Source organism: Corticium candelabrum, chromosome 8 (genome assembly GCF_963422355.1).
Source record: "Corticium candelabrum chromosome 8, ooCorCand1.1, whole genome shotgun sequence".
In the NCBI taxonomy this organism is placed as follows: domain Eukaryota; kingdom Metazoa; phylum Porifera; class Homoscleromorpha; order Homosclerophorida; family Plakinidae; genus Corticium; species Corticium candelabrum.
Window position 1 is genome coordinate 8,130,045 of NC_085092.1, and position 12,500 is coordinate 8,142,544.

The 12,500-nt window shown below is 43.2% G+C and overlaps 1 protein-coding gene across 1 annotated transcript in view; it reads left to right on the forward strand.

Moving 5' to 3' along the window:
* The window catches only part of LOC134183115 (microtubule-actin cross-linking factor 1, isoforms 1/2/3/4/5-like), a 41,297-nt gene that overhangs the window by 16,158 nt on the left and 12,639 nt on the right, over window positions 1-12,500 (forward strand). The window contains exons 29-43 of the mRNA XM_062650580.1: window positions 146-229; window positions 326-730; window positions 1,221-1,610; window positions 2,076-5,717; window positions 5,818-6,138; window positions 6,268-6,600; window positions 6,875-7,207; window positions 7,685-8,014; window positions 8,913-9,245; window positions 9,310-9,489; window positions 9,745-9,900; window positions 10,064-10,372; window positions 10,591-11,256; window positions 11,453-11,632; window positions 11,696-11,851. Of these exons, the coding sequence (XP_062506564.1) occupies window positions 146-229; window positions 326-730; window positions 1,221-1,610; window positions 2,076-5,717; window positions 5,818-6,138; window positions 6,268-6,600; window positions 6,875-7,207; window positions 7,685-8,014; window positions 8,913-9,245; window positions 9,310-9,489; window positions 9,745-9,900; window positions 10,064-10,372; window positions 10,591-11,256; window positions 11,453-11,632; window positions 11,696-11,851 (7,818 nt within the window). The remainder of the gene's footprint in view (window positions 1-145; window positions 230-325; window positions 731-1,220; window positions 1,611-2,075; window positions 5,718-5,817; window positions 6,139-6,267; window positions 6,601-6,874; window positions 7,208-7,684; window positions 8,015-8,912; window positions 9,246-9,309; window positions 9,490-9,744; window positions 9,901-10,063; window positions 10,373-10,590; window positions 11,257-11,452; window positions 11,633-11,695; window positions 11,852-12,500) is intronic.

The window sequence follows — 12,500 nt, forward strand, 5'->3', positions numbered from 1 at the left end:
TGTGTGTGCATGTTGAGTTGTATTTGTTGTTTGTTCGTCTGTCTTTTCATCTGTTTATCTCATCTCTTTTGTATGTTCGGTCTCTTCTATTTTTCTACTATTATTCTTCCATTGTTTGACATTGTGTCTGTATAATTTCTTACAGGCTTTCTCAGAGCAAGTGAAACAAAACTCGAGTCAACTTGATTCAGTTGTTTGCGATGGCAAAGGAATCATTCAGATATCATCGGTGTGTCTGTGTTTTTTTGTTTTTTTTTTGTTTGTTTGTTTATTTGTGTGTGTGCATGTGTTTGCACTTTTTCACCTGATTGAATATTGACTGCAGGATTTTGATGGACAAATTCAACTGTATGCAGCTCGTGATGCCCAACTGGAGCCTCTTCCTTTACCCGACAGCATCTCTGCATACCAAGTCCACATCCATAGTGAAGCTGAACGAATAGCTCAAGAGGATGGCTTAGCACCCATAGATTCTGCAGACCTTGAACCGTATTCTGTCATTGTGGCACATGAGATTAATGCAGACTTGGTGTGTCGTTACAAAAAGTTGCAGGAACGCATTGAGAGAAGAACACAGGAGCTCGACGAAGCCATGAGATATCGGGAGAACTTTAATATGGCTGTGGATTCTTTGGAACCATGGTTAGAGGGAACAGAGGCTGAAGTTGAAGCAGAGATACCCACTGTGGTTGAGCCGGAAGTGGTAATGCAAAAGATAGAGCAGGTGGAGGTGAGATGATTGTGATATTGTGTTTGTGTGTGTGTGTGTGTGTGTGTGTGTGTGTGTGTGTGTGTGTGTGTGTGTGTGTGTGTGAGTGTGTGTGTGTGTGTGTGTGTGTGCTTGTTGCTTGTGTGCCTGTCACTCTGTGTGCTTGTTCTTTTTGTCCAGCTGCATGAGTTTGCTTGACTGCATTGTTGTTTGTCTGTTTGTTGTTCTTTGTTTGTTTGCTTGTCTCTTTGTCTGTCTCATTGCCTGCCTGTCTGTCTGTCTGTCTTTCTGTCTTTCTGTCTGTCTGTCTTTCTGTCTTTCTGTCTGTCTGTCTTTCTCATGGTGTGTTTGTTTGTCTGTCTCATTGTCTCATTGTGTGTCTGTCTGTCTGTCTCATTGTGTGTCTGTGTGTCTGTCTGTCTCATTGTGTGTGTTTGTCTGTCTGTTTTTATGTTGTTTCTGTCTCTCTTTCGACATATCCATTGTTAAGCTTCGTCAAATATGAATGCAGATGATGGAGAACAACGTCCTGAAGCGGCAGCCAGATGTTGATAGTCTTCAAGTTGCAGCTGACACATTCCTTCTCACTCTTGGAGGTCAGATTCGTCCCATAGACAACTCATCAGAAGAAGAATCGGATGAAGATGACATCCCTGATGGCAACACAGTTTCTGCGCACAGTAAGCCGTCTGACGTCTCCCAACGAATGTCTGACATTTTAGCAAAGCTAAGGGCAAGGAAGGAAATGTTGCTTGCATCATTGCCAAAGTCACATGCTTTCAATGCATCGTGTGATGAGTTTGATGAGTGGCTGAGACAAGCGGAGACGAAGTCTCTTGTGGCTGTCGATTTGCCGAGTTTGGAGAATGAGACACTGAAAGCTCAGTTGCAGGAGCAACAGGTATGTGCAGTTGTGGATGTGTGAATAAGCAACATATACGTGTGTGTGTGTGTGTGTGTGTGTGTGTGTGTGTGTGTGTGTGTGTGTGTGTGTGTCGTGTGTGTGTGTATGTGTGTGTGTGTGTGTGTGTGTGTGTGTGTGTGTGTGTGTGTGTGGATAGGTTGCTGTTGCTCATTAACATTACGCATTTGTGTAACAATATCCTACTTGTTTGCTTGCTAGTTGGATTGTTTGTGAGTTGGTTTGTGTCTCAGCTAATTCGTTTCGTCTTACATTTACTTGTTTGTTTGTGTTTCTTTTCATGTGCATGTTAGTCTGTTTGTTTGCTGTCTAGTAGTTGTCCTGCTGTTTATGTTTGTATTCACACATTTACCACACTTTTCTGTAGCTACACAAACTAAAAAACCTAGCACTTGAGGTTTTCTGTTTTGTTAGTGGTTTTTTGACTTTCTTCGATATGTGCAGGCATTTCAACTTGATGTGTCTGAGCATCAAGCCGCTTTGGACTCACTCAACGATTCTGGAGCAAACGTGATAGCTGAGAGTCCGTCAGACAAAGCAAACGTTGAAGAACGACTGAAGTCACTAAACAGCAGATTCGCTACCGTTGATACGAATTCAAAATCGAGACTATCTGATTTAGAGAAAGGCTTGCCATTACTTGAACGATTCAAGAAACTTTACGATGAAATAACAGCATGTGTACATAATATCCAACAACAGCAGTTTGATGAACAACGTGTCGGACTAACTGATGCCATCCTGTCACAACAAGCAAATGAGAATGCCAGTCAGAAGGAGGAAATCGATACAACAAATACCAATATCTCTGCTCTCGCATCACTGGCTGATGAAATAGTCGACTTGTGGACTCCTCTTTTGATGCATCAAACAACGGCGATAATTGATGATGCGTTTGAGTCAAGTGTCGATTTACCTTTGTTTTCTGAACTTGAGCCAATACATGAGAAAGTAGAGTCAGTAACAAAGGCATGTAACGACGTAAGTCACCATGCAACAGTCCGATGTGCTGCCATTCAAGACTCGCTGACTAAAGTGAGAAACTTTGATTCACTGGCAACTGATTTTGAAGCGTGGCTGTCCAAGAAGGAAGCTGAAGTGGAGACGTTTGAACCACTGTCTGCAAATCTTGAATGGTTGAATCCACAGATGTCAGCATCCACTGAGTTTGTGCGAGATATTGATGACCACAAGCCCTTGTATTCATCCGTTCAGAGCAATGGTCTGGATCTAATTGGATATCGAGAAGCATCTGATGAAGGAGTTCGAATGATACAGTTGAGACTTGATGAAATAACAAGACGTTGGAACAACCTGAATGTCAAAGCCGCTCAACGTACTGAAGCTGTAACGGTTGTTGTGAATTATATGGAGAAGTACAAGCCGTTTGTCAAATGGTTGGGGGAAAATGAGCAGGTTGTATTGCAGTTTGAGCCAATGTGCTTGAGTGTTGAGGCTCTTCGTGAACAAACAAGAGAAATTGAGGCTGTGCAGACTGACGTTGCAGCTTACAGTGAGATGTACAATGACGTTATTGCTGCCGGTCAGAGTGTTGTTGCTTTGGGTGGAGACGTGGATGAGGATGGGTACAAGAAAGAGATTCATGATGTTGAAGAGATGTGGGAGGATATGGGTCTCCTTATTGAGACGAGAGCTGAAAAGCTTCAAGAAGTGAGTGCAATCTTAGGGCCATTACAGGGTGAGTATCAGCAACTAATTGACTGGATTTCTGCTGCCAAAGACACATTGAGGAACACAACATCTCAAGAAGCAGCAGTTGAAGACGACAAAATTAAACAGGAGAGACTGAAAGCTTTTGCCGACAGCATTGCAGATCACAAGGATTCATATAGAGATGTGCTGGAGAGAGGACAGCAGCTGAGCAATGACGTTTCTGATGCCAACGTGTCACCTCTTGAACAGCAGCTGGACGATCTGCAACAACAATGGAACTCTTTGCAAGGAGCAGAATGTAATGAGCAACTCGATCGGTTGCTTAAATGGATCAAACTCAAGGAGAATGAGATGGCAGATTGGCAGCCAGTTGCATTAAGAGAGGAACCAATATCTCAGCAGTTTGTCAATTTAGAGATGTTTGAGTCAGACTTGACGTTGCACAATGATGAGGTGAAGACGATGAATGAGAAGTCTGAAGTATTGCTGTCTGAGTTGAGTAGGGATGACAGTGAGCATTCTCGTCTCAAGCAACATCTCAACGATCTCAACAATCAGTTAGATCAACTGCATGTTGGGGCTGCAGAACGTCGATCTTGTCTGGACGAAGGGATGGACAAAGCGAGGAAATTTGAGGTTGCAACACTCAAGCTGGTCCCTTGGCTGGAGAATGCAGAAATTAGAGTGAGACAGATTGTGGAGGCTGAGGTTGAACCTGAAGAAATGAAAGAACAGCAAGTGAAAATACAAGAGTTCAACGATGAAGTCAGCAAACAAAAGCCTGAGTTGGAGGATGTAGTTGAAGCTGGAAACAGTCTCGTCCAAGGTTGCAATAGCGAACGTGAAGATGTCAAGGTAATCATTGTGGACGTTGAAGACTGGACTGAACGTTACAACCAACTGAATCAAGCCATTCAAAACTATTGGGACAAAATGATGGAGCAAATGAGCTCGGCATCTCAGTTTGGAGGCTTGTATGATGCTGTTCTCAAGTGGCTGGTGCAAGCACGTGATCAAGTGAGGACCTTTCCGAGTCCAGCACTGACTGTTGAAGGAATAGACAAGCAAATGGAATTTGTGGAAGACCTTGAATCTGCAGTGAAAGGAAAAGAGTATGAAATCAACTCGTTTGTCACCAGAGGTAATGAACTAGCATTAGAGACTAAGTCATCAGGAGAAAGCAAGATTAAAGCCAAAGTTGATGATGTGCAGTCCAAATGGTCAGATCTCCAGGCAGCTGCAGCTGATCTAAACACTGCTTACATAACCACACGTAGAAAGGCTGAAAAATATGAAGACGGATACAAAGAATTTGATCAATATCTTACCATACAGGAAGAACTAGTTGGAAGCTTTTCAGGCATTGGGGTTCGACCAGAAGATGTGAGCACTCAGATCGCTGAAACGAATGCCGTACAGGCTGGATTACAAGAGCATGAACTAGAGTTGCAAGGGATTGACAATTTAGCTGCAGATTTATGTGATGGTCGACAGACTGACGATCCAAACAAACTATTCATTGATAGCAATGTAGCCAGTTTACATGAACGATACGATTCACTGAAGAAACGAGTTGCTGATTATGCAGCCAAGGCAGCAGATGCATTACCAAAGGTTGAGAAATACAATGTGTCTTTTTGTGATCTGAATGACTGGCTAAACAGCTTCACTGATCAAGTGCGAAATGTCAAGCCGGTTGGTATCAAACCAGCAACAGTTCAGCAACAAGTTGATGAGCTAAAGTCATTTTGTAGTGACTTAAACAGCCACAAGCCTCAACTTGATGATGTTGTTGCGGCTGGAAATGACATGCTTGCCATTGGCAGACCAAGAGGTGATCAAGGAACTGAGAATGTTATGTCTGAACTATCTGAGATGCAAAGCCAGTGGAATAGCAATGTGAAAGCATTGAAAGATCGACAGGCATTGGTGAGTGCTTGTTTGCCACTAAGCCAACAATACCATCCACTTGTGTGTGACATGGAACAATTTTTGGACAAAACAGAGGAGACGCTTCACAAGTTTGATGATCTTCCTGTTGACCCTGCAACCCTGCAAGCTTTACAGAGAGAAGTCGATTCTATTGAGAAAGACATCAAGGATCATGAGGAAACACTGGTTAAAGCCAAGAAAGTTGGAGAAGAGTTCACATCTTGTCGACCAGAAGATGACTCAAACAGAGAAGAAATTTTGAGTCAGTTGGCTTCTTTGGAAGAGAAATATTTGACTGTGAAGGAAGATGCTGGAAAATTAGCAAGCAGACTTTGTGATGCTTTAGAGAAAGCAAAGCAAGCAACATCTCAGTTAGACGATGTTCTACAGTGGATTAAAGAGAAGCATGAGGAGGTGGAGAGTGCAGATACGCCTGGTGTTGAACAGGAAGAAGTGGAGAAACAAATGGATTCTCATTTGGTTAGTTCATTTGCAGCTCGATTAGTCTGCATGCCTTTTAGTGTTTGTTTGTCAATCTGTTTGTCATTTCATATAGCAAACTTATCATGTGTTGTTTCAGGTTTTCTCAGGATCTGTTGACGAGTATGAGCCTAAAGTAAGTGAAGCATGTGATGCAACTCGTCAGTTGCTAGACAAAGACAAGGGAGGCAGCGATCTTGAAGCCACTTTGATGGCTGTGTCTGACAGTTGGAACTCTTTGGGTGAGAGTATTGCGAAACGAAAGGAGAAGCTAGAGGATGGACTAACGAAGGCCAAACATTTCAAAGATATGCATGATGAAATGACCACGTGGCTGGATGAAACAGAAGAGGAAATTGGGAAGCTAGCACAAACTTCCATACATTCTGATGTCCTTCAAAAACAGCTGGAAGCATGCAAGGTAACCTTGTTGCTTGCAAAGCCCTTTGGGCATGTGCCTGGCTGTTTGCCGTCTGTGTTTGTTTATTGTCAGTCTGTCCACTTGAGTGTCCGTTTTTCATTTACAGAATTGTCTTGACTTATTGTGTAGTGTTTGCATGGCAAGGTCGTGTCTCAACAGCCAGTACTCGACTCGTTTCATGTCTCAGCATCTGATCTGACAGAATGCAGATCTGCTGATGACTTGGGACGTCAAAGTGTTGAGTCAAAAGTGCAAGTTGTTGATGAACGTTACGGCAAGCTCAGAGCTAAGATTGATGAACTGGCGACTGCTCTGGAATCTTCGTGTGGTCAAACTGAGAAGTGTGAGGCTTTGTGGGCAGAGCTGCAACCATGGCTTGATGAACAAAAGCAGAGACAATTAAATGTTGATCCTGTGGCCTCAGAATCAGAGAAACTGAACTCACAGCTGGAAGAATGTCAGGTAGAGTTGACTGGAGTCTAATGTTGATGTCTACTTGTTGCTTGCCAACTGTTTCATCTGCCAGTATGTCTGTCTGTCTGTTTCTTTGTTTGTCTGTCTGTCTGTCTGTCTGTTTCTTTGTTTGTCTGTCTGTCTGTCTGTCTGTCTCTTTGTCTGTCTGTCTGTCTGTCTGTCAATACATGTATTTTCTGTCTGTCTGTCTCTTTGTCTTTTTGGCTATTTTTGTTGTTCTATTTGTCAGTGTTTTATTTGCTGTATTTGTTGTTGCTGTCAGGCTGTTATAGCAGCGTTTGACGAGTGTCAGCCCAGAATGGACGAATTTACTTCTCTGTCACATGATCTTTTATCAAGTCAATCTCCAGAGGAAGAAGCTTCCATTGCCTTTGCTGATCGACTTCAAAATGCCAGTAATCTCTGGAACAGCTTGAAAGACGGAGCTGATGAACGGAAGACAGCTGTAGGTGATGCATTAGAGAAAGCTGGACAGTTTGAGGCTGCTCTGCAGTCACTGTTGACATGGCTTGATAGTAAGGAAGCAGAAATGGAAGGATGGGAGCCTGTTGCATTAGACATTGCACCATTAGAAGAGCAACTGGGAGATAACAAGGTGTTTATATAGTCTCTTGTCATCCAGCTTGTGTAGATCTGATTGCAAGGCTATTTTTGTGTTGTCTTTGACTTTTGTTGTAACGAGGAAATGATCGACGTCAAGTTTACATTAGCAGATCGTCTGTGTTGTGTTGATGAGCATCCACCAGACGTTGGTAACAGACAGACAGACAGATGGATGGATGGATAGACAGGCAGGCAGATGGATTGATAGACAGACGGATAGACAGACGGATAGACAGACAGCTAAACAGGCAGACAGACAGATAAATGGACAGACAGACAGATGGATGGACAGACAAACAGACGGATGGTCAGACAGACGGATGGACAGACAGCCAGCCAGACGGACGAATGGACAAACAGGCAGACATGCCAAAATGCATTATTTATTTCTTTATTTTGTATTTTATCACATTCAGTGTTTATTAGCAGATCTATTGATCAGTGATTTTGACATCAATTTGTCGTGTAGACCTTCCGGTCTGATGTATCAGAACACAGGCCCTTGTTGAATGCAGCAGCGTCGTCTGCAAGTGCTTTGACAACCGATAAACCAGACACTGCATCATGTCAACTAGTCAGTGAGAAAGTAGCGGACGCACACAAGAGATTTGATGTCGTTGAGAAAGCTGGTAATGACAGGAAAGAAGAGCTGGAAGCAACACTTACCAAGAGCAAAGCTTTCCATGATAACTGTGATGATCTGCTTGGATGGCTGGTTGTGAAGGCAGATCAGCTAGAACATTTGCCCGATGTTGAACTAAAGCCACAACAAATACAAGATCGAATAGAGGAACTTGAGGTTAGTCTAATGGTATTTAGAGGCACAGGAAGTGTGTGTGTGTGTGTGTGTGTGTGTGTGTGTGTGTGTGTGTGTGTGTGTGTGTGTGTGTGTGTGTGTGTGTGTCTGTGTCTGTGTCTGTGTGTGTGTGTCTCTGTGTGTGTCTGTGTGTGTCTGTGTCTGTGTGTGTCTGTGTGTGTGTGTGTGTGTGTGTGTGTGTGTGTGTGTGTGTGTGTGTGTGTGTGTGTGTGTGTGTGTGTGTGTGTGTCTGTGTATGTGTCTGTGTATGTGTCTGTGTCTGTGTCTGTGTCTGTGTGTGTCACTGTGTGTGTGTGTGTCACTGTGTGTGTGTCTGTGTGTGTGTGTGTCTGTGTGTGTGTGTGTGTGTGTGTGTGTGTCTGTGTCTCTCTCTCTCTCTGTGTGTGTGTGTGTGTGTGTGTGTGTGTGTGTGTCTGTGTGTGTCTGTCTGTCTGTCTGTCTGTCTGTCTGTCTGTCTGTCTGTCTGTCTGTCTGTCTGTCTGTCTGTGTCTGTGTCTGTGTGTGTCACTGTGTGTGTGTGTCACTGTGTGTCTGTCTGTCTGTCTGTCTGTCTGTCTGTCTGTCTGTCTGTCTGTCTGTCTGTCTGTCTGTCTGTCTGTCTGTCTGTGTCTGTGTCTGTGTGTGTCACTGTGTGTGTGTGTCACTGTGTGTGTGTGTGTGTGTGTGTGTGTGTGTGTGTGTCTGTCTGTCTGTCTGTCTGTCTGTCTGTGTCTGTGTTCATGCATGTGTGCAGAGGCAGGCAGGCAGGTGTGCAACCACAGAGAAGACAGAGTGTGATGTAGCCATTAATGCCCTCAGGACACACAGACAAACAGATAAACAAACAAACAGACATACATTTACACCACGCAATATCCAAACACTTCTTTCTCTTGTGTAGGCGTATAGTCAGCAGTTGGAAGAGCAACATCCTAAGAAAGACGACATCAATGCACAGCTGAAGTCTCTGATAGGCTCGTGGTCTGTAGACGACCCTATAGTGGCTTCTCCTTCTGCAACAGCTGCTCACGTCAGTAGCAAGTTTGATGAGCTGGTCAAGCTGCTGGATGACAAGCTAATGCAACTGAAAGATGCACTGCCTGTTGCTGAAAAGGTGAAAGCAGAATGCGATGCCATAACTGACTGGATGAACAATGCACGAGAACGATTAGATGTGATGCAACAAGCGGTGGCAACTGCAACCGACAGTCAAGAGAAACTCGATAAATTAAAGGTTTTGAATCATTGAAATTGTGTTCTACTGTTTCACCGTCATCATTTATCACTTGCGTTTGTAGGAGTTAGTGTGTGAAGCTGCAGAGCACGAGTCACAAGTCAACGAGATGAAAGACGACGTGGCACAACTGACGGCGTTGTTTAACGAAGATTCAGAACAAACAACGGCTTTGCAGAGAGAATCAGATAAGTTGGCATTGGAGTTTAAAGCATTAAAGGATGTCATTGATGACAAGCTGAAGGTACGCTGGTTGTGTGACAAACTAATTGACGTACACATTGTACATCATTTTGTCTGCTTGTGTGCATGCCTGCATGTATGCTGGTTGGGGTTTTTGTGATTTGGACCTGTCTTTTTCAGGTTACACATTATACTATTTGTTGCTCATTTGTTGGTCTATCAGGTTGTCTGTCTGTCTATATAACTGTCTCTTTATTTGTTTACTTGCTTGCGTGTCTGTGTGCTGTATTACTAGTTTGTCACTCTTTTTCTTCAGGAACATGAAGCTGCTCTTTCCAAAGTTCAGGGAGTGCAGTCATTGGTTGTTGATGTACTTGACAAGCTGAGACCATTTGAAGCAAGACTTGACACCATTGAACCGTATTATGTGAATGTAGAGAAAATTGAAGGAAACATAGCTGAAGTACAACAGGTAAGATACTTATGAACATATTGGATGTTAGACAGACAGACAGACAGACTTACAAACAGTGGAAACAGGATGTCCACATGAAAAGTGCTAGGCATTATTTGAATGTCTTTGTGCTTCAAGTCATGCAGCTGTTGCTTCTGTTTATGTTTTATCATCTTGTTAGGTTGAAGAGGAAGTGAATGCACTGCAGACATCATACGAGTCTGCTGTGGCTGCTGCAAATGAGATACAACCATCAGATAGTGAACCCAATGAATCAACAGCTGCTCTTATTAATCAATGGGAAGACCTAAAGAACAAAGTGGAAGACATGAGTGATGATTTAGAGGCAGGACTGAGTCGTGCGGAAGATTTTCACGATCGACTGAATGAAGTGACTTGCTGGCTTGCGAAGAAATTGGCTGATCTGGGAGAAGCAGCTCCAGTGAAAGCAACACCCAATGCTGTCAAAGAGCAAATACATGAATACACAGTCAGTCTAGTCTTTGACTGCTGTCTGTTTGCTTTGTGCTTGTGTACTCTACATGTTCATACGTTTACGTGTTTGTATGCCATTTTGCATAGTTGTCTGTCTGTGTATGTGTTTGTTGATCAGTCTCTTTGCTGTCTATCTGGATTGTTCTCTGCTTTAGTTTCTTGTATATCACCACCACGTGGTTTTGTCATGTCAAGTTCTTGCTTTTGTTTTAGCCTGTTTTTAGGGAGATTGAAGTGTATCGGGGTGACATACAGCAGTTTGACAAAGACGTTCGAGAATTTGTGACTCGTATACCTGATGAGCATCCTGACAGAAAGTTCATTTACGAAAATCTCAATAGCATACACGAACAATATGGACAACTGGAAAAGTCATCAACTCAACGCAACACGGCTCTAACTCGAGGCCTCAACAGAGCAGAGAAGTTTCAGTCTGATGGCAGTCGTCTGCTTTTGTGGTTGTCATCCATGCAGATAGACATCGAGTCTCTTCAATGTTCTGTTGCTGATCCAGACTCAGTGAAAGATGTCATTCTAAAGGCTCGAGATATTCAGTCGGATATTGATGATCACAACAGTAAGCTGTCTCTTCTTGCTGATCAGGCAGGACAGCTTACATCTCATCTTGAGGAGGAGGAACCTTCAAAAGTGACCGTGATTGCAAAGAAACAGACGGTAGAGGAGAGATACAGAGGACTAAACCCTGTGATTCATTGTAAATTGAGAACATGGGAAGAAGTGCTACCAATAGCTGAAGAATTGAAGGAGAAAGCTGATGAGGTGAAGAAGTGGATTCCATTGGCTGAGAAGGCACTAGAAGAGTGTAGTGGGATACCAAATGAGGCTGATGCTATCAGGGAACAGCAAGAAAGAGTTGAAGTAAGAGTGTTTGATGTCGTGATGATTTATGTGCCAGTCTGGACTTGTCTGTAACTGTTCTGAATGTGTGTGTGTGTCTGTCTGTCTGTCTGTCTGTCTGTCTGTCTGTCTGTCTGTCTGTCTGTCTGTCTGTCTGTCTGTCTGGTTGTCTGTCTGTGTCTGTGTGATCTTATGTTTATGTTTTCTTTATTTCAAGGCTGTTCTAATTGATGTTGAAGAGCACGAAGCTCCTGTAGCAGATCTAAACAGTCTTCTTGAGGGAATAACTCGGAAACTTCCGGATGATGAACATCAGGTTAATGAAGCTGCCACGGATGTCACTGCAGTCACCAAACAGTACAACAGTCTGCAGTCTGTGGCCACAACAAAACGCGACGTGAGCCACACCTCTCAGTCCATAACTGACACATAGAGGTTTGTGATGATGATAATTGTTTAGGCATTGGCAGATGCTCTGTCTAAGGCAGATGCATTTCAAGAAACATTTGACGACCTGAAGCAGAAACTTGATGAGGTGGATGCAACTCTTGTTGATCTGAGTTTGCCTCTTCCTCTGAAGACAACTGACGCTGAAGCTCAAATTGAGAAAGCTAGGGTGAGCTTTGTTTGTTGATAACTTCACTCATTGGGGTAGGTCTGGCATTTCTTTCTGATAAAGTGAGTAACAGACTGCACAAGCTATGTTTCACTTCTGTCTTGTATGTGTTTGTTTGTCTGTTTGTTGTTTATTTGTTTTCCATGTAACACTACCCCTATAATGATATCCCGGTGTAGCAGCAACATATCCTCATAAAGGTAAAATTCTTATAGACGTAAAACCCTCTTTTTAATGATTATTTGATCGAAATGTTGAAAGCCATTAGACTCGGTCAGTGCACCACCCATTTTTGATCGAACAGCGAGAAATCCTAGGTAATTACAGACAAGAACAACATGCATACTGTACACCTGATGACAATACTCAACTTTCAGCTGACCAGTGGTCAACACCCTCCACATGCAAGTCAACAGGAGAATGCACGTGATTGAGCGAATAATGATGCTTAATGTACGCTGCAGTAGCCTTGGTGCTAGACCGCTTTTTGCAGGTGAGGTGGCGTGGAGCGAGTCATTGTTACAGAATTATCTGTAAAGGTAGGGCATTGTATTACGGAGTGTAGCGGCATAATTTGGTTTCTTCGCAAGTTATCGTAATAAGGGTAATATCGTTATAATGGTTATCGTTATACCGGTAGTGCTACTGT